Source organism: Eschrichtius robustus, chromosome 16 (assembly GCF_028021215.1).
Source record: "Eschrichtius robustus isolate mEscRob2 chromosome 16, mEscRob2.pri, whole genome shotgun sequence".
Classification (NCBI taxonomy): domain Eukaryota; kingdom Metazoa; phylum Chordata; class Mammalia; order Artiodactyla; family Eschrichtiidae; genus Eschrichtius; species Eschrichtius robustus.
In genome coordinates this window covers 83,050,958-83,069,786 of record NC_090839.1, presented here as the reverse complement: position 1 = coordinate 83,069,786, position 18,829 = coordinate 83,050,958, and the positions used below count along the sequence as shown (strand labels likewise).

Sequence of the window (18,829 nt, the reverse complement as noted above, 5' to 3'; positions counted from 1 at the left end):
ACAGGGGGACGAGGGAGAAGGCAAGCCATGATCTGGCTGCAGCAACACGTCTTCCAACCCCACGGGGAGCTCGGAGCCAGAAAGGCCCCTTAGAGTTGCTCCCAGTTGCACTGGATATCCTGGCCTTTATACCTCCACCTCAATCAGTCACGAGATGCGGGCCACCCTGGAAGGGCAGTCCTTGAAGGGGCAGCTGCCCGCTGACCACACTCCCCGCTGCTAGGCCAACAAGCTCTTCCTTGAAGGGGATCTGAGTAGTAAGTACATCCCAGTACCTGCCACAGAAGAAGAGAGAGACAGTAAACACATGCAGCCACAGAGAAACAAGGGCTTGAACAAAGGGGCATCTCTTGCACCTTTTAACTCAACAGAACTTTTGCTGAGCACGTGGGGAAATGGGCACAGACCTGGTGCTGGTAAGAATGCAAATGGGCAAGTTGCTTTTTAGAGAAACTTGTCAGCTTGAAGAGCCATAAAAATGAGCACCACCACCCCCTCCCCCATACGTCCAGCAGGAACCGGGTCCGAGGAAGTTGTCTGAAATGTGAACAGTGTTTTCTGCACAGAGATGTTCGTGCCAACGTTAATGATGACCATGAAAAATTGCAACAAGCTGGTCCAGCTGTCAGGGAACTGTTAATGGTATCCTCCTGATGGACTATTAGGCAGGCACTAAAAATAGGCAACAAGGGAGATTGTAGAAGACGCAAAACTGATGGTGTTTACAACTGTGTTGAAAACATAATCACTGTTTTGGGGGGGGGAATGTCAAAAAAGTAGCTATGTTAGGTTAAGTGATTTATCTTTGTCACTCCCTAAATCAGTTGCGATGTGCTTTTAATACCTTGGTAATGAAGAAAGAATATTGTCAGGCACGGGCTGGGCATGAGTGGAATTGGAAGCAATCCGGTGACTGTGTGGGGAGTGTAGTGGACCAAAGGCTCAGAATGAGCTGACAGTGTGGCCTGGTCTTTAAGAGGTCGCATGTCACCTGGCTGCATTCACAGCAGTATTAAGAAGACCGAGGGGGATTTCCCTGGAGGTGCAGTGGTTAAGAATCCGTCTGCCAGTGCAGGGGACATGGGTTTTATCCCTGGTCTGGGAAGATCCCACATGCCGTGGAGCAACTAAGCCCTCAAGCCACAACTACTGAAGCCCGCGCGCCTAGAGCCCGTGCTCCGTGACAAGAGAAGCCACCGCAATGAGAAGCCCGCGCACCGCAACGAAGAGTAGCCCCCGCTCGCCGCAACTAGAGAAAGCCCGAGCACAGCAACAAAGACCCAACGCAGCCAAAAATAAATAAATTTAATAAATTTTTAAAAAAAGAAGACCAAGGGGGTCCCGATCTGTGGAGGCCCCTGGGGTTGGGGGGCTGTGGACCAGCATGGTGCCATTTCTATTGGAAAGGCTTCTCCCAACTGGTGTCGTTACTGTATTGTACAAATCATCCCTCGTTTGCTCACCTGGTGCCTTGGGCATCTCTGGTCATGCCCTCGATCGTTTACCAAGGTTGAAAATGGGGAGGCATTGAGCACATGGACGGGTTTGTTCAGGGTAAGTAGCCCAGCCCCCATGCCAGGGGGCAGGGGGAAAAGCAGGCAACTTTCTCACACTTGGAATTAGGGCCCCCAAAGTACACAGGTCATCATCTCCTGCTGCCTTTGAAAGAGCCCCCCCGCCCCCCAGGAGAGGACCTGGCCCCGCTTCCTTCTGTTTTCACGGTCCTATAACAAAGGCTGGCAGAAGCCCCTCCTTAGTGGCCCCTGCTTAGTAGAGCCACAGAGCTGAGCTGGTTCCCTGTGGGTGTCTGGGTCCGGTCATCTCCTGCCTGGCTCTCAGATTGCTGCTACTGCCTGGGGGTGGCCCTGCACACACGGACAGCTCAGAGTGGGGACAGACTTCCTGGTCTCCCCTCCTGTTCCTCTCAAGCCAGTTCGTGAACTTGATCGGTGCTGCCGCTGTGACATCTGGGCATCTCCCTCCGCCCTGAGACAGATCCAGCTCCCTGATTCAGGGAACCCTCCCTGGCAGCACTGCTCGTCCCTCTGTCCCCACCGGACTCCTCTCCTCCTGTCTGCCCCTCTCTGTCTAGAAATGGCAAAGATGAAGTTGATGAGTTTGGGATCCCCCAGGGGCTTCCCCTGAGACAGGGGCCTTCGTTCATTTGGGAGGAGAGTCCGGGAAGGGCAGTCCAGGTACGAAGGGGGAGTGGACAGGACAGCAGTGCCGTCAGGCCCGTCACCCCTGTGGGCAGCTGAGCTGAGGGACCACGGGAGCCCACGTAAGTCGCACGCCTGAGTTAATGCAGCTGAGGAAGCTGGGGGCTGGGCTGGTGATCTGCCCTCCGTCACTGGCTGAGAGCTATTTCCAGGCATTGATCCCAGCCCTTGTACCTTGCTGGTCTGCTCCCACAGCCAGAAAAAAGCCTCCAGGCAGAGTCAGGTGGGCCCAGCATCTACCTGCCCATAGTGTACCTATTGCCATGAGGAAGATTTAGGCCGAAAGCTCAGGCCTGGCCCTTTTTAAGTCAGAGGCTGAGCATAGATGAAACCTTCCAGGACCTTCCGGGCTGAGCCCCAAGGCTTAGGCTTGTCTGGCAATCCCAGATGCAGGCTCCCCTTCCCTCCGTCCGTGAGTGGGCCTTGACCGTGGGCAGCTCTCCCAGGATCAGCCCCTTTCCTTCCCACTCACGATCCCGTCTGGACCATCCCTGCATTCCTCATCACCGAGCATCCTCTCCACCAGCTGGCCAAGAGCAGACCCGGGGTCCGACTGCTCCACCCCTCACCAGCTCAGCCTCGTGTCAGGGGCTGAGAAGGGCTGTTTAAGGGTTAGCCCTGCCTGGGAAAGCACCTGGCAAACACGGCAAACTTCCTAAGTCGCAGTTTCCTTCTGGTTGTTTCAAGTGTTGAAAGTCCCCACGCCTTCCTCCGGCTCTTGGCACCAAAGAGCTGCTGCTGCTGATAGAGACCCTGCAGCCCGCCAGTCGGCCTGTGCCCCGCCCCCTGCACCCCACTTCCGCTGTCCCACTTGTAGTTCATCCTCCTGCGGAAATCCGCTATCACGGAGTTTGCCACCACCCTCCCCCCACACTCTGTTCCCCCCTCCCTGCCTGTGTCCCTCTCCCACCCCACTGCTTTCCCTGGACACTTGGGTCCAGCCCAGGTGTACCCCCCTTCGGGCCCCCAAGGCCAGTCTCTCCCCTCCCCCGTACAGCTTGAGCCCTCACCTCCCCTGTTGTTCACTGTGCCACGACCTTGCTGCCTGTTGGACGGGCACCTGGGGACAAGGTTGGGTCCCTTGGGCCCAGTCCAGAGCCAGTGCCATCTTGTCAGACGCCCCGGGACCACATGACCCTAGATGGCTCCACGCCCCCACCTGCCTTTCCTCCATCCCCTTATCCAGCCATGCCACGTGACGTGTGGGATCGTAGTTCCCTGACCGGGGGTAGAACCTCTGCCCCCTGCAGTGGAAGCGTGGAGCCCTAACCACTGGACCACCAAGGAATTCCCTCTGTTTTTCTTTACGGCATCACTGCCATCTGGCATCGTATGTGATGTCTGACGTCACATGAGGAGGACAAGGCTTTGTCTTGTTCCCGTGTGTCCTCAATGCCTAGAACAGAACCTGGCAGGCAGTAGATGGAAGGATAGGCTGGTGCAGGGCTGGTCTCCACAGGGTGTTTACCAAATGTCACAGGATATCTGGTCTCTGAAGCTCACATGGAGGCGAGGGCAGGTGCTTGTGCAAAACTGGAGTCCCTGATCCCATCTGGGAGTCACCATGCCATGCTCCAGAGTCTGGACCTGCCATTCCCCACCTGTCTGCCCTGACTTTGGTGGTGCAGGAGATGATGAACATGGCTGCCTGGCACCCTCTTTTTCAGACAAAGGCCCCAGCGAGGACCCGCGGCCTGAGGAGAGGCCTGTGGAGGGTGAGGCACTGTTCACCCCTCACTTTTCACCCCCCCCCCACGTCTCCTCCCCTCCCCTGTCCTGCATCTCCTTTTTGTCTCTTCCCAACACCGGGTTTGGGGGTGGGTGTCCTGTGGGCTGCCTGAGTTGGGAGGAGGTTTATAGACCTGTCTTGTAGAACTAAGAGGTACACGGTCAGAGGTAGAAGCAGCTGTTTCTGGTAAAGGAAATTGTAAGCCTTTCTTATTTTGTTTTTATATACACCCTGCCTCTTTCCACAAAGGTTTTAAGGCTGAGTCTTCCTGAGCAAGTCGAATTTAGGCCTGAAAGCACAAAATTGGCTTTGTGTCCAATAGACATGTTCAATCTCAGGAACACTGCTCATTTCCACCCTGTGGAGGGTGGGAGTAGGACAGGCAGGGAAATCAAGGTGAGGATGGGTCTGTTTCCACCCCTGGAACGGAATGAGTGGGTGTCAGAGGAGAGGAGCGTCACTTTCCCGATCCCAAACCCAACCTGGCAGGGGAGGAACTCTGAAGTTTTAATCAACATCCACTGCCACCTAGTGGTGGCATACTCAATTTGCAGGCTTAGAGTTCACACGCTAGCTAAGTCACTTACGGTGCTGGTCTAGAGTGACAATCACATAGAAAGGCCCATGGTCATTCTTAGGCCTCAAAGCCTTCCATTCAGTCCTGGTAATGCCCTAGATCCGATTTCACAAGCAGGTATTTGAGCCCCAGAATTGTGGACCTGTCTCCAGGGGTGCCACTTCTGAGGAAGTAGGTTACCTGCCACCATCACCCTTCCCCATTCCAAGGTCCCCAGCGCAGGGTCATTCTTGGTGCCAGCAGACCTAGGACATGAGCTGAGAAGCAGGGTCCTGCTGCCACTGGGGAGGCTCACCAAACTGTTCTTTGCCTTTCAGACAGTCATGGTGACGTGATCCGGCCTCTGCGGAAGCAGGTGGAGCTGCTTTTCAACACGCGATACGGTGAGTGAGGAGCCGGGTAGGGTCGAGGGCATCCAGGCCTCCCTTCAGCTGCCCTGTTTTCAGAGGGCCTGACCCCCCATCCCAGCTGCTCCCTGAACAGAGACAGGGGAGGGAGGGACCGGAGGGGCTGGGACCCACTGGGAAAGGGCCGGGGCACTGCAGGGGCTGCCACCCTGCCCCTTCCTCAGCTCTAGACCCCCCTCCCGGAGAGACTGAGGCACTGCCAGAGAACCCCACCCTCTGAAATGCAGCGTCCCCACCTCCTCCTTCAACAGGCTCACACTCACTCACAGTCTGCCTCAGCCTCAGCTTGCAGAGGCCACTCTGACTGCTGTCACTGCCCCTCTGTCCCCACAGACACCCTCGTTCAGGGTCCTCAGGAGGACAGATGGATAAGATCTTTCCTACCAGAAAGACCAGGAAAGAGAACAGGGAGGCAGGGAGAAGCCTACTCTTCGTTCAGCCCTTGTGGTTGGCCAGGCACTGGCGAGGTGCTTCACATGAGTTCTCCCATCCCATCTCACAAAATGCCCGTGTCCTCGTGCCCATTTTACAGATGAGGAAAATGAGGCCTGGGGAAGTGATGTGGCTTGTCCTAGGCCCCACAGCTAGTGAGCAGCAGTGCCTGGCCTGGGCCTCAGATCTGTCTGGTGCCCGAGGCGTGGTGTTGGGCCATGCAGGGGTTTGGGGTTATTCATGGTGGCAGGGGGACCCTCTGGAGAGCCTTTCTGGCAGCACGGAGACAAGTGGACTTGGGTGGAGCCGATGCCAGGTCTCACCAGCCGTCAGCAGTTTCTCCTGCATTGCCAGGGTATGAGGGCACGAACTGAGCGTAGGTCTGGGGGCCCCACTTACTTGGGTTCACATCCTCCAGCTCTGGGGCTCTGAGACCTGAGACAGGTCACGTTCCCTCTGGGCTCTGGGTCTCTTACCCACAGCCTGGGGCTAACAGTACTTACCTCAGGAGGGTCAGGAGGGTTCAACTAAGGGCTAAGTTTCAAAAGGGCTCCAGCACCTGCGGCCCCCCCATGCAGACATGGGAGGTGGGAGTTGAGGCCCGTGGCCCCATAGATCTGGGTGGCCCTACAGCAGCCGTATCTCTGCAGCCAAGGCCATTGGCATCTCGGAGCCTGTCAAGGTGCCCTACTCCAAGTTCCTGATGTACCCAGAGGAGCTGTTTGTGGTGGGGCTGCCTGAAGGCATCTCCCTCCGCAGGCCCAACTGCTTCGGGATCGCCAAGCTCCGGAAGATCCTGGAGGCCAGCAACAGCATCCAGTTCGTCATCAAGAGGTAAGGCCCAGCCGGGTCCACGGGAGCCCTTCCAGGCTTGCCCGGCACCCAGGAGCAGCGCCAAGTAGCCATCTTCCTCTTCAGACTGGGGAAGGCTTTTTTTAAAGAAAATAGGGCATTCGATGAGGTTTGGCCTCAGTTGAGCTGGCACGAGGTTGCCCAGGCCCAGCTCAGGCCTGAAGGACCTTAAGCAACCAGACTAATGCCCTCTCAGTCCCACAAGAACAGCCCCCAGTTTACCCAGCTGTAGAATGGGAGTACACCCACCAGCTTGATCTCCTGGATAATTCTGAGCATCCTCTGGGCCAAGGGGCATCCAGGCTGAGGACAATGCCCCATGACCCCAGGACTGGAAAATCAGGCATTGGCATTTTGAGTCCCTTCTGTTTCCTCGGGCATCTAACTTTTGTCAGCGAGGACCCAGGGAGCTCCAGTGTATCCAGCCTTTGTGCCAGATCAAATGTAAAGTCCCTTTGGAGGAGATGGAGGCAGCTACTGAATTTTTAAAAGATGAGGGAGGACCTGGGGCGAACTGTTTCGTGTTTTTTTGCTTCTGTGTATTAACGTGATGTCTTATAAATTTACTTTTGGTTTGGTTGAAAGTGACAAGAAAGAGGAGACTCTTAAGGGTTTGTTCTCCCTGGGGGAGTAGATGGCCCCCAAATTGGGAGACTCACAGTGTCCTTCACACCTCGAGTGGCAGGCTGGTGATGGGGTGCGGAGCAGGGAGCTCTCTCGTGGGGCCTGGTTTGCGCCAGGAGAAGCAGAGAGGGTGATGTTCCAGGAGATGCAAATAGTGGACACGTGGTTCCTTCCTTCCACAAATACATCTTGAGTGCCCACCGTGTTCCAGGAGTGATGCAGCAGCAAATGCCACCGAGTCCTGCCCTCGAGTTGGCTGATCTCATGGAATTAAATCACAGTATAGTATCAGGTAGAGATAAATGCTATGATGCAGGTTAAAGGGGCAAAGAAAGAGGGGCAGGAGGAACCTGTCTATGGAGGGGACTTTGGAGCAGAGACCTAATGAAGCAAGGTTTGCAAATTATTATCAATGGAAGAGCAATGAAGCAGCGGGAACAGCAGGTGCAAAGGCCCTGAGGCAGGGACATCCTTGTGTGTTTGAAGTCTAGCAAGGCGCCATTGTGACTGGTGCAGGGGGAGTGAGGGAAGAGTGTGAGTGGCGAGGCCCAAGAGATAGCAGGAGCTGGATCATACAGGGTCTTAGGCTGGTTTAAAGAGTTGGGGTTTTATTTCAAATTTAACGAGAACTCACCGGAAGTTTTTGAGGAGGATGGGCAGGGGCAGAAATGGGGACCAGTGAGGAGGCTGTTCCTGGCCCAGGGGACACGGTGGCATCTTGGATTAGGTAAAGGTAGGGGTGGGATGGTGAAAAGTTGTCAGAGTCAGACAGTGTTTTGAAGATGAGGCTGGTAGAATTTGCTGATATATGGGTTGTGAGTCTGCTGTGTGTTATGTTTGAGGTGCGTGGGGGCCTTCCAGGGAGGGTTGGCAGGTGGATTACGGGGTTCAGACTCAGGAGAGAAGTCGGGGTGGGGACAGAATGTGGGAACCTGTCAGCCTTCAGGAGGGACGTAGCACATGGGGGCTGCTTGCCTCATCCATCCCCTCAAACTGAGAACTGGAAGCCCTTGGGTGACTCGCAGCCTCCTGGGTCTAAGTCCGGCTCCTCCTGTTACTCCCCCGACCTTGGGTAGGTTGTTCAGGGTGTTAAATGGGGCATACTGTACCATTCATGGGGTGGCCCTGGAGGTTAAGGCTTAGCAAAAGACCTGGCACAGTGTAGGTACTCAATTAAGATGGTTTGGGTTTTTTTATTTTTAGTATCAGGTTTATTGAAGTTTAATTTGCATTCAGTAAAACTCACCCTTTTAAAATGCACAGCTCTTTGCTTTTTGGCAAACTCACACTGTCACATCACTACCACCAAGATACAAAACAGTTCCATCACGCCACAGGCTTCCCTTGTGCCCCCTTGTTGGCTACCCCAGACCCTGCGACCTGGTAGTTGATCAGTTTTTTTGCCATTTTGCCTTTTCCAGAATGTCATATAAATGGAATCATGCATTGTGCATCTCATTGGGTCTGGCTCTTTCAGTCAGCTTTTGAGATTCATCCATGTGGTTGCCTGTATCAGGAGTTCATTTCTTTAATATATATATATATATATATATCAATTTTAAAAAGTGAATTTAGATAATTCATTTTCTGAATGCCAAGTGAAGAAAATGATTCAAGTGGGAAAGAGTGATTAACTTTGTCCAGTGGAACAGTTGGGGTGTTAGGATTAAGGACCAGTTGGGGTGATTCTAAGAGATAATTGGAGAAGAGAGATTGAGCACTTGAGTATATTTATTTTGTTCTTCATTTTAAAAATTAGCCAAAAATACTATTGGGAATATTAGTGAAAAATCGCCACTTCCCATTAATCTTACTTCTAAAAAATATGTATTTTGGGGGTGATGTAAATGTTCTGGAATTAGAAGTATGGCTGCGTAAACAACTTTGTGAATATACTGTAAACCACTGATTCGTGTACCTTAAAGAGTGAATTACATCTCAATAAAGTATAAATGTGTGTGTGTGTATGTGTGTCTTATGTATGTACGTTCGTATGTGTTTATATATATAAACACACACACACACACACACACACATATATATATATATATATATATATATATATATATACATTAGCTTGCCAGGGCAGCCATAACAAAGTACTACAGACTGGGTGGCTTAAACAATAGAAATTTATTTCTCGCAGTTCTGGAGTCTGGAAGTTCAGGGTCAAGGTGTCAGCAGGGTTAGTTTCCCCTGAGGTCTATCTCCTTGGCTTGCAGACAACCACCTTCTTGCTAAGTCTTCACATGGTCATTTCTGTCTGTCCACACATCCTTGGTATCTCTCTGTGACCTAATCTCCTCTCCCTATGAGGACACTAGTCAGATTGGATTAGGGCCCACCCTAATGTCCTCATTTAAAGACCTTATTTTGAAATGCAGTGAGCCTATGAAAATATATATGAGAAATCATCACTTGGAGGAGATATCACTGATGGATTGACTTCCACCTAAACCCGAATTCCATGTCCTTCTAAACAGCCTCCAGACAGCAACTGCCAGTTGATGAGAGTTGGCACAGAATCAAATCAAACTCCCTAAATCTTTGATCAAAAAACATTCTTAACCCAGATTCTTGAACAAACATGTATCCAAAATTTTCATATTCTTTGGTGCATTCTTCTGGAAATAGAGTCCCTTGCTTTCATCAAATTCTCCAAAGTTAAAAAAAAAAAAAAAAATACCTTGGGAAATTTAAAACCATGGGTGGATTCACACAGGTGGGAGACTGAGGTTCAGGGGAGGAGTGGCAGAAGGTCTGTCTGATTGCAGTGCTGCAGGGCAGTTCTGGTGCCGACCTCCCAGACTTAGCAGACCCCACGGATTCAGGACACAGTCCCCAGCAAGACCACCCCCACTTCCAACATCAGCTACAAGTTCAAAGGTCCCTAGACCACCGACACTCCTGAGCAGCTGGCTGCAAATTCAGGGGTTCCCAGGACCCCTCCCCAAGTTTGATAATTAACTAGCACGACTTACAGGACCCAGGAAAGCACTGTATTGCAATGACAGTTTTATAGAAAGGATGCAGATCAGGACCAGCCAAATGAAGAGACATAAAGGACAAAGTCTGGGAGGGACTGGACGTGGAGCTTCCATCCCCTCTTCCTGTGAAATCAGGGCCCATCACCTTCCCAGCACATCAGTGTGTTCACCAACCAGGCACCTCCATCGACCCCAGTGTCCACAGTTTTACTGGAATTCATTGCTAGCCTTCACTGGATTACTGGCCAAGTGATTGGACTGTCTCCAGCCCCCCTCCCCTCCCTAGAGGTCAGGAGGTCTGGCTGATACCAGTGGCTTGAAGACCAGGCAAGCCACATTATACAGCACTGATTCTAAGTGCCCCATTTTTGGTGCAACCTTGTCCAGCTGTAGCAGGCCTGTCTGGGTGGCGGGGGTCTGGGCTGAATGGCCGGCTGAGGGCACTGGGGAGGTCACATTGGCCAGAGGAGGGCTGACAGGGCATGGCGGGTGCAACAGGTACCAGAATCACTCCTTCAAATCTCCCAAAGGGAAGGGATGCTGGACCAGGGTTCAGTGTGAGGTTGGGTCTGTGGGTGAGGCTGCCTGGGGAGGTGCTGAGCTTTTCCTCACAGGAGTATCCAAGCAGTGACACAGGAGACCCTGCCTGGGAGTGAGGCCAAAGGCCAGACTCTCAGGGCACCGCCCCCCCATCAAGTGGATGAGGATTTGGTGTCCCTCCTGGCAGCGGGCATCTGTGCCTGACACAGAGCTGGGCTTACAGGGCCAGGGAGGGAGGAGGCACAGCCCTGCCTTGGATCACAGTTTCAGGAGCTGGAAAAGCCCTCAGACTGCATTTAGACCCCCCATCACTTCCTCTCTGCCTTCTTATGGGGAAACTGAAGCCCAGAAAATGTGATGATTTCCCCACAGGCACTGAGCAGGGCTCCCAGCTCCCAGGCCGGAGTGCTTTCTGTGGTCCTGTTGTGTCTTCAAGCATGGGTTTATGAGGCCCGTTCCCCTCTGAGCCAGGGCAGGGTTATTATTCCATTTCAGATGAGAAAACAGGCCTGGGGTGGGAGGGGTCCCTCAGCTGGAGAGGCTGCGGGCGAGGAGGAGGGGATGCCTAGTTTGAACTCTGCCCCTCTCGCTGTGTGGTCTTGGGCACGTTACTCACCTTCCCGATGCCTCAGTCTCCTCTTCCTGCAAGTGGGACGATGGAAACAGTGCCTACCTCAAGGATGTCGGGCGGGTTACCTAATGTGAGGACGGGCTCTGTGGAGTCTGCAGCGATACAGACATTAGTGTAAAGCTGGGTCTGTTCCCCGAGGCCCCGACTCCAGAGTGAAATGGTGTCAGCCAGAAACCTTGGACCTTCCCTACACCTCCAAGATCTTGCCACAGTCAGTCCCAGACTGTGTCTACGCTTCAGACCAGCTCCGTAGGAAGGCCCCCAGACCACGTGCTCTGACCCTGGCCAGTGGCAGTTATACAGCATCCTGGAACCGAGAGTGAGGGCGTCAGCTCCACCGGGCCAGGACCAGGCTGGTTTCGCTCCTGGCTGGATCCTCAGAGCCCAGCGCAGCCCCCAGATCACACACGTGGGTCAGCAGGACAGCTGCCTGGGAGGCAGAAACCCCAGACCTTGACTGTCCAGAGCCAGGAGCGCCCACTGCACAGATGTGCAGACTGAGGCCCAGGGGGAGAGCTGGGTAGTACCGGGGAGCCCTGGAGGGACCTTGGTGATAGCCCCACTTGTGTCTTGCAGGCCTGAGCTGCTCACCGAAGGAGTCAAAGAGCCCCTCACGGACAGCCAAGGTACCCTGCGCAGGGTCACGGGCCGAGGCGCGGGCTGGGCGTGGGAGGGGTCCCAGGCTTCTGCCATCACCCCTCCTCCTGCTTCCTCTGTCCTGGTCCCGTTTACCCTGGCATCCCCCCATTGCCCTCCCTGCTGGGTTTGCCCCCACCAGATACCACCTCTGTCCCGGGTCCCAGGAGCTGCCTGCTCACCCTGGCTTCTCTCCCCCCCGCCCCCAGAGAGGGATTCCGGGGACCCTCTTGTGGACGAGAGCCTGAAGAGACAGGGCTTTCAAGGTAAGGTTGCAGCTCAGGATGGGGTCCGCAGTCCCAGTGCCATGACCTTGACCTGGTTTGGGTTTGGAGGGCCAGGCTAGGGGTGGGAGGGGCTGGCCGCCAACCTCAGGGCCCCCGGGGCCTGAGCGAGGCGGGCGGGCAGCCAGGCAGGCCTGGAGTTTGCCAGCTCCAGTGAGAGGCTCCGCCAGGTGGCTGGGGGTTCAGGGGTACAGGGCGTGGGAGCCGGCCCGCTGTCCGTCTGGGGAAGCAGCTGACCTGCCCGCTTCGTATTAGGCAGCCGGCCGTGCTCTTAGTGCTTTGAAATCGGAGGAGAGGAGGTCACGGAGGGCAGGCAGGGCTCTCCAGAGAAGCAGGACTCTGGTTGGGCCAAGGAGGGGTGGGAGGACGTGAGTTTGGAGGAAGAGGCGTGGAAGATGGAGGAAGCCTGAGTGCAGGACTGCGGAGAGGACCGGACGTGAGAAACAGACGCAGAGAGGGGCCAGGGTCTGACGGGGGAGGCTCCCTCCCCACAGTGGAGGCTGGTATTACCTTTTGGTTAAGATCAAGTGTAGTATCAGTAGGGGCTGCAGTGGCTGAGAGCAGCCGTCCACGTGCACGTCGGGGCAGCTCTAGGGTGTGGCTGTGAGTCCCCTAGGGTGGGTGCCCCCCATGTGGGCCCTGGGTGGTCAGTGTGACCCTGAGGAGAGAGTGGGGTCAGCCAGACCAGCGGCAGGAAGGGCCAGCAGCCCCTGTGGGTGGGGGAGCCCGAGGGGATGGGGCCCAAATCCCAGAGGGGCACCTGCTTACCCCCCCAGCCTCTCAACTCCTTCCTGGGCAGCCGGAACTTTCTATGACGGGGGAGTTCCGGCTCTCACCTCACCCCGTGACTCCTCGTACTCAGCCCTCTTAGCAGACTGGGGTCCAACCGGCCAGAGACCCATCCCCTCCCTCCATCCTCCTCCAGCTCTCTCTTCCCACAAGGGAGTGCCAGGCTCTAATCTCCCCAAGGCCGGGGGCTCATCCAGGGGTCTCGTGGCAGGTGCTGACACGCGGGCTCCTTAAGAGCTAGCCTCTGGGTCGATGAGTGACCACTGGGGGCTGCCAGGCCGGCTCCCTGCCTCCGCGGGGCTGCCCTGTCCGCTGAGCTCACGTCCCTGCGCTGCCTCCTGCCTCCCGCCTGACCCTGACGAGGCCCCACTCCACCCGCTGGTGACGCAGGAAGGTGCTCCCCTTCGTGGCGTCTCTCACCTCCAGGGCTGGCTCATGGGTGTGGGTTTCGAATGTCAACAGTTAATTTCCAACTCATCGCTGTTGTCGCGAGAGTGTGCGTCCTTCCGGAAAAAACACACGTCTCCGTCAAGAAGTTAGTGCTGCAGGACTCCAAGGGGCCCACTCCACGGAGCTGATGATTGCCTGAGAAGGAGTTCCCCATAGTTAGGAAATCATATTCCTGTAAAGTCACCAAGTGCCTTTTCATTTAACGGCCCGAATCTGTAACTGTTTTTCACTTTGCAGAAAATTATGACGCCAGACTCTCACGGATCGACATTGCCAATACGCTGAGGGAGCAAGTCCAGGATCTGTTCAATAAGAAATACGGTGAGTCCCGGGACACCCTGGCGGGAGGGAGGAGAGGCAGGAGCATACCAGTTCTGGCCGTGGTCCCCTCTGGGAAGACCACTCACCTGCATACAGATATGTCTTGAGCACTTACTGTGTGCCAGGCACTGGGGAAAAGGCAGTGAAGAAAACACGCAGTCTCGTGGGGACTTCTGTGGTGGTCCAGTGGTTAAGACTCCACGCTTCCACGGCAGGGGCCTGTGGGTTCGATCCCTGGTCGGGGAGCTAAGATCCCACATGCCAAAAACAAACAAACAAACCAAAAAACCACGCAGTCCCTGCCCTTGGGGGACCCTGCAGACCAGTGACGTGAGACCGACATTGAACAGCTCTACCCAGAATCCGGTGACAGTGAGGCGTTGTCCCATGATTGTGCGGGAGAAGAGCAGGCTGCTCAAGAGAAAATCGCTTTCCTTAGATCGGAAGCCAGGGAAGGGCTCTTGGCAGAAAGAACTGAGCGATGGGTAATCAAGCAGAGTGTGAAGGAAGGGCATTCTGGCTGAGGTAATGGCACGTGCAGAGGCCCTGAGGCTTGTCTTAAGAAGGAGCCAAGGGAACTCCCTGGCAGTCCAGCGCGTAGGACTTGGTGCTTTCACTGCCGTGGGCCCTGGTCAAGGAACTAAGGTCCTGCAAACCGTACGGTGCAGCCAAAAAAAATATGTGTGTGTATACATATATACATGTATAGATGTACGTATACGTAGGTAGCTAGACACCTATAAGAAGGAGCCAAAAGCCGAAGCATAAGGACAGGCACTGGGGGAGAGGAGGGCCCTGCAGAGCTGGCCAGAAGACAGATCCAGTTGTCCGGGGCCTTGGTGGGAACCGTGATACCGGGTTTGTGTTTTGGGCGGATTGAAGTAAGTGGAGCAGCTTTGCGCTTTTAAAGTGTCTTCCTGGCTGCTGTGAGGAAGGTGAGTGGCCGTGGGAGGGTGGGAGTGGACACTGGGAGACCAGCCCAGAGGCTGGAGCAGTATGTAGGCGAGAGTGACGACGGCTTGGGCAGGCCCTGGCCGGGATGCTGCAGGAGACCGGACGGAGTGAGATGTGCTTCAGAGGGAGAATCACTGGCGCAAATTGACAGGGGCGGTGGGAGGAGTGGAGGCATCCAGTTGCATCCTGCCTCGAGGAAAACAAGCTGTATCTGCTAAGGTGCTTTTCGGTCTCAAGTAACAAAAACAAACTGGCTTCAACCGTGAAGGGGGTTAATTGGCCGATGATTCAGTTACTATGACCTTGGCAACAGATCACCCTAAAACGTGGCTGCCTAAAATAACCATGATCATGTGTCAGCGAGTGTCGTCAGCGAGTGTCAATGTGTCAGCGAGTCATGATCATGTGTCATGTGTCAGCGAGTGTCAGCGAGTCATGATCATGTGTCATGTGTCAGCGAGTGTCAGCGAGTCATGATCATGTGTCATGTGTCAGCGAGTGTCAGCGAGTCATGATCATGTGTCATGTGTCAGCGAGTGTCAGCGAGTCATGATCATGTGTCATGTGTCAGCGAGTGTCAGCGAGTCATGATCATGTGTCATGTGTCAGCGAGTGTCAGCGAGTCATGATCATGTGTCATGTGTCAGCGAGTGTCAGCGAGTCAGGACTTTGGGAGCAAGCTGAGCTGGGCAGCTGGCACCCACGGTCTGTCCCGGGGTTGCAGGCAGAAGGCAGATGAAGCTGGGGTCATCTGGACGGCATCCTCACTCACACGTCTGACACCTGGGCTGGGGAAAGAGCTGCTGCTGGAACAGCTGGGCCCCTCAAGCATCTTTCTCAGTTTCTGTGTGACCCCTCTACGTGGGCTTTCTGGCACAGCAACTCCATGGTAGCTGGATTTCCTGCTTGTTGGTCAGGGCTCCTGAGTGTCCTGAGAGAGAGAGCCAGGTGGAAGCCATGTTGCCTTTCATGACCCAGCCTCAGAGGTTGTGCAGTGTCCCCTCTGCCATACTGCACATTGGTCAAAGCAGTTACAAAGTTCCACCCAAGTGTAAGAGGAGGGAATATAGACCCCATTCTCTATGGGGAGTGTCGATGTTACACTATAAGAGGAGCATGTGGGATGGGAGAAAGATTGGTGCAGCTGTCTGTGGACAGTACAGTTAGCCATAACTCAGGAAATCCAGCAGTAGGGTGGCTTTCAGGATTAGCTGGATCCAGCAGCTCAGGGAATGAACTTGGTGTCCTTCCACCGTGTCAGAATCATCTCAGGCTGACCTCCTGCTTGCTAGCAGCATGACCACAGCAGATCCAGACATCCCATCCAGGGAGAGAGCTGGCTTTTCCACAGGCTTTCTCAGGAAAGCCTGATAGTTTCCCAGAATTCCCTGGGCCCTCCCCTGTTTCTCATTGATCCCCGTTGAGTCACATGTCCAGTCTTTACCCAGTCCCCATGGCAGAGAAATGCCACGTGCTCTTCGGCTTAGGCCTGGGTTACCCAGACCTGTCACCGTGACAAGGGGGAGGAGGGGGCAGTACAGAGCTGCCAGAGACAGGTGGGTATCCAAACTGCCAGCCGGGGAGAAGGGGCAGCGCCCTCACTGAGCGGGCAAGTTTGAAGAGGGGAGATGATGGGTTCCATTTGGATTTGTTGGGTCTGAAGGGTGAGTGGAGATGTCTCATAGGCAGGCAGAGAGACAAGTCTGCTGTTCAGGAGAGGTTGCAAAAATTAGATGGATTGGATGCAAAAATTAGACCATAGGAGCAGAGGAGACACCCCTAGGGGTGCAAAGAGAGCAGAAAGAGGATCCATGCAGAAATCCAAGGAGCCCCGCGTTCAGAGGTCAAGTCCAGGAGGGGGAGGAGTGGCCAGAAAGGGGAAACCCAAGAAAGTGAGGCCTCACGGACACCAAGGACAGGACTTCGAGGAGGAGAGAGTGGACATCTGTGTTGGATTTTGCCAAAAGAGAGCAAATACCTTCTGGGTTGGGCAACACAGAGGCCGTCAATCATTTTAGCAAGAGCCCTTCTGGGGGCAAGGAGTGAGGAAGTAGAGACGGCAGTGTTCCCATTCATGGATGATGGGTATAAGTACATTTCTGTCTGCAGCAAAGTCAGGATAAAGAATTTAAAACAGGCTGGAAATCCATAGAAACAGAAAGTGGATTAGTTTGCTTGCCAGGGCACGGAGGGAAGGAGTGAGGTGTGACTGCTAATGGGGATGGGGTTTCTTTTTGGGGTGACGAAAACGCTCTGGAGTTAGATAGTGGTGATGATTTCACAGCCTCCTGAGTACGCTAAAAACCACTGGATTGTTTAAGATGGTAAATGTTGTGGTATGTGAATTACATCTCAATTAAATAAAGCCAAACAGACAAGCTGAAGCAATGGCACGAAGCCGGGGTGACATGAAGACTCAGCCATTCTGTACTTGCTAGATGCGGGGCATGCATCAAGCTCTGAGTTTCCTAGGAGCCAGAGCAAAAAGGGAAATGACGCCAGTTATACCATTCCCAGTGTCCACAAGATAAAAATTAGTTTATTGCCCAGAAAAAGTTAAGCTACTTCTCCTAGTGCAAAGACGTGCAGAGATTTCTGCAGCACATCTTCGTATAGGGGCATCTTGTGACACTGAGGAGTGTCCAGCCCTCCGTCCAGGAGGGGACTCCCACGGTGCACCCCACCTAAGTCAGAGAGCCATGGACGTTCACATCAGCCTGACAGCAGGCAGCAGGCCTTGGCCCAGAGTAGATCAGCAGTGGACTCAGGACCGCTCCCAGGCTGTGAGACAAAGTACAGTCAGTCCCTGGGATGGACATGCCACAGCCCTCTGCAGAGGGGATTGGCGACAGGGATGAGGCCGAGCCCCAGATATGGAAAGAGAGCCCTGAGGCCTGAGCCGCACCCTGGCTGGCCTCCCTGCTCCCAGATGCGATCTGCCCTTTTAGGCCAGGCCCATCCTGAACCAGGGTGAGGCAGAGCCTGTGGGGCTGATGGAGGATCAGGCGTTGTAGGGAAGGGCCAGCTGTGCCCACGAGGTACCGTCCTTGAGACGGCTTTCAGATTCTCAAGCTGTGAGGCCTCTGACGTTAGCCCCTGCCCTCTCCCAGCAGTCATAGCCACACGTCCCCTGGCCACTCCTCAGCCTGCCCTGGGCACAGACCCACACCCTCGCCCCCCTAGGGCCCCTGCCTCCCAGTCCCTCACTGACTGTGCCTTTCTGCAGTGCTACACGACAGCCCCCCACCGTAGCCCCCTGTGCACGGGGTGTATCACACTCGTGCCTGGAGCACCCCCTGGCTGCTGACAACCCACCAGCCCCGCCTCTGGCTCCTGACAACACTTCCTCTGTCCCTCTCGTCCGCAGGGGAAGCCTTGGGCATCAAGTACCCGGTCCAGGTCCCCTACAAGAGGATCAAGAGTAACCCCGGCTCGGTGATCATCGAGGGGCTGCCCCCCGGGATCCCCTTCCGAAAGCCCTGCACCTTTGGCTCCCAGAACCTGGAGAGGATCCTTGCGGTGGCTGACAAGATCAAGTTCACCGTCACCAGGTACTCAGGGGAAGGGGGAGAGATAGGAGGCGAGGCTACCACGGGAGGGGGCTCGCACCACAGACCCCTGGCCTTTCCTTCGGGTGGACCTGCCCTCCATGGACAAGGCAGCTCTTCCAGCACCACCCTGGGTCCTGGGGGTTGGAGGAAGGGGGGACTGCAGGCCAGCCAGGGTGCAGGGAGCCCCACAGAGGTGAGACTAGCTCCCCTGCCCCCCAGCCACCATAGCAGGGGCAGCCTTCGTGGGCCCCATCTACCTGCTGCGGCACCTGCACTCCTTCCTAGTCCCCTGGAAGAGGCGTTTGGCCCGTGTCAGAGCAGAGGAAACCGAGACGAGTGATTTGCCCCAGGCCACAGAGCTAGCTGGGTGGAGCCAGCAGGGCAGAGCCAGCGGGAGACCCTGCTTGGCCTGGTGCACAGCGGCCCTGCCGCATCGTCCCAGGGTCCCCAGGGTCCCGTGCGCACAAAGCACCGGGCATCTTGTTAAAATGCAGATTCTGGTTCAGCAGGTCTGGGGTGGGTCCCACGCATTCCTCACAAGCTCCCAGGCCCTCCCCTGACACCCCCATCTCTGTTTCTCTTCCAGGCCTTTTCAAGGACTCATCCCAAAGCCGGGTAAGAGGCGCTGGCTATGGGGGACCACTTGACATGGGGGGTGGGCCATGGTGCTGGGGGCCAGAGGCCGGAGTGGAGCTCACCGTGGGGTCCCGGTTCCAGGGCCCTGGGGCGGGAGCCCCCGCCCTTCTGTCCTCCCGCTTCCCTGGGCTCTGGCCCCAGCAGGGAGGAGGAAGGCCAAGCTGGAGCCTGGCCCCGGTTCCTGGAACAGAGAAAGGGATGGTGGGGTGG

The 18,829-nt window shown here is 55.2% G+C and overlaps 1 protein-coding gene across 1 annotated transcript in view; it reads left to right on the top strand.

Annotated features, from left to right (window-relative positions):
• GTF2IRD1 (GTF2I repeat domain containing 1) overlaps positions 1 to 18,829 on the top strand; it is a 113,324-nt gene that overhangs the window by 63,631 nt on the left and 30,864 nt on the right. The window contains 8 exon segments of the mRNA XM_068524256.1: positions 3,887 to 3,934; positions 4,843 to 4,908; positions 6,015 to 6,198; positions 11,575 to 11,624; positions 11,844 to 11,900; positions 13,395 to 13,478; positions 17,800 to 17,983; positions 18,570 to 18,598. Of these exon segments, the coding sequence (XP_068380357.1) occupies positions 3,887 to 3,934; positions 4,843 to 4,908; positions 6,015 to 6,198; positions 11,575 to 11,624; positions 11,844 to 11,900; positions 13,395 to 13,478; positions 17,800 to 17,983; positions 18,570 to 18,598 (702 nt within the window).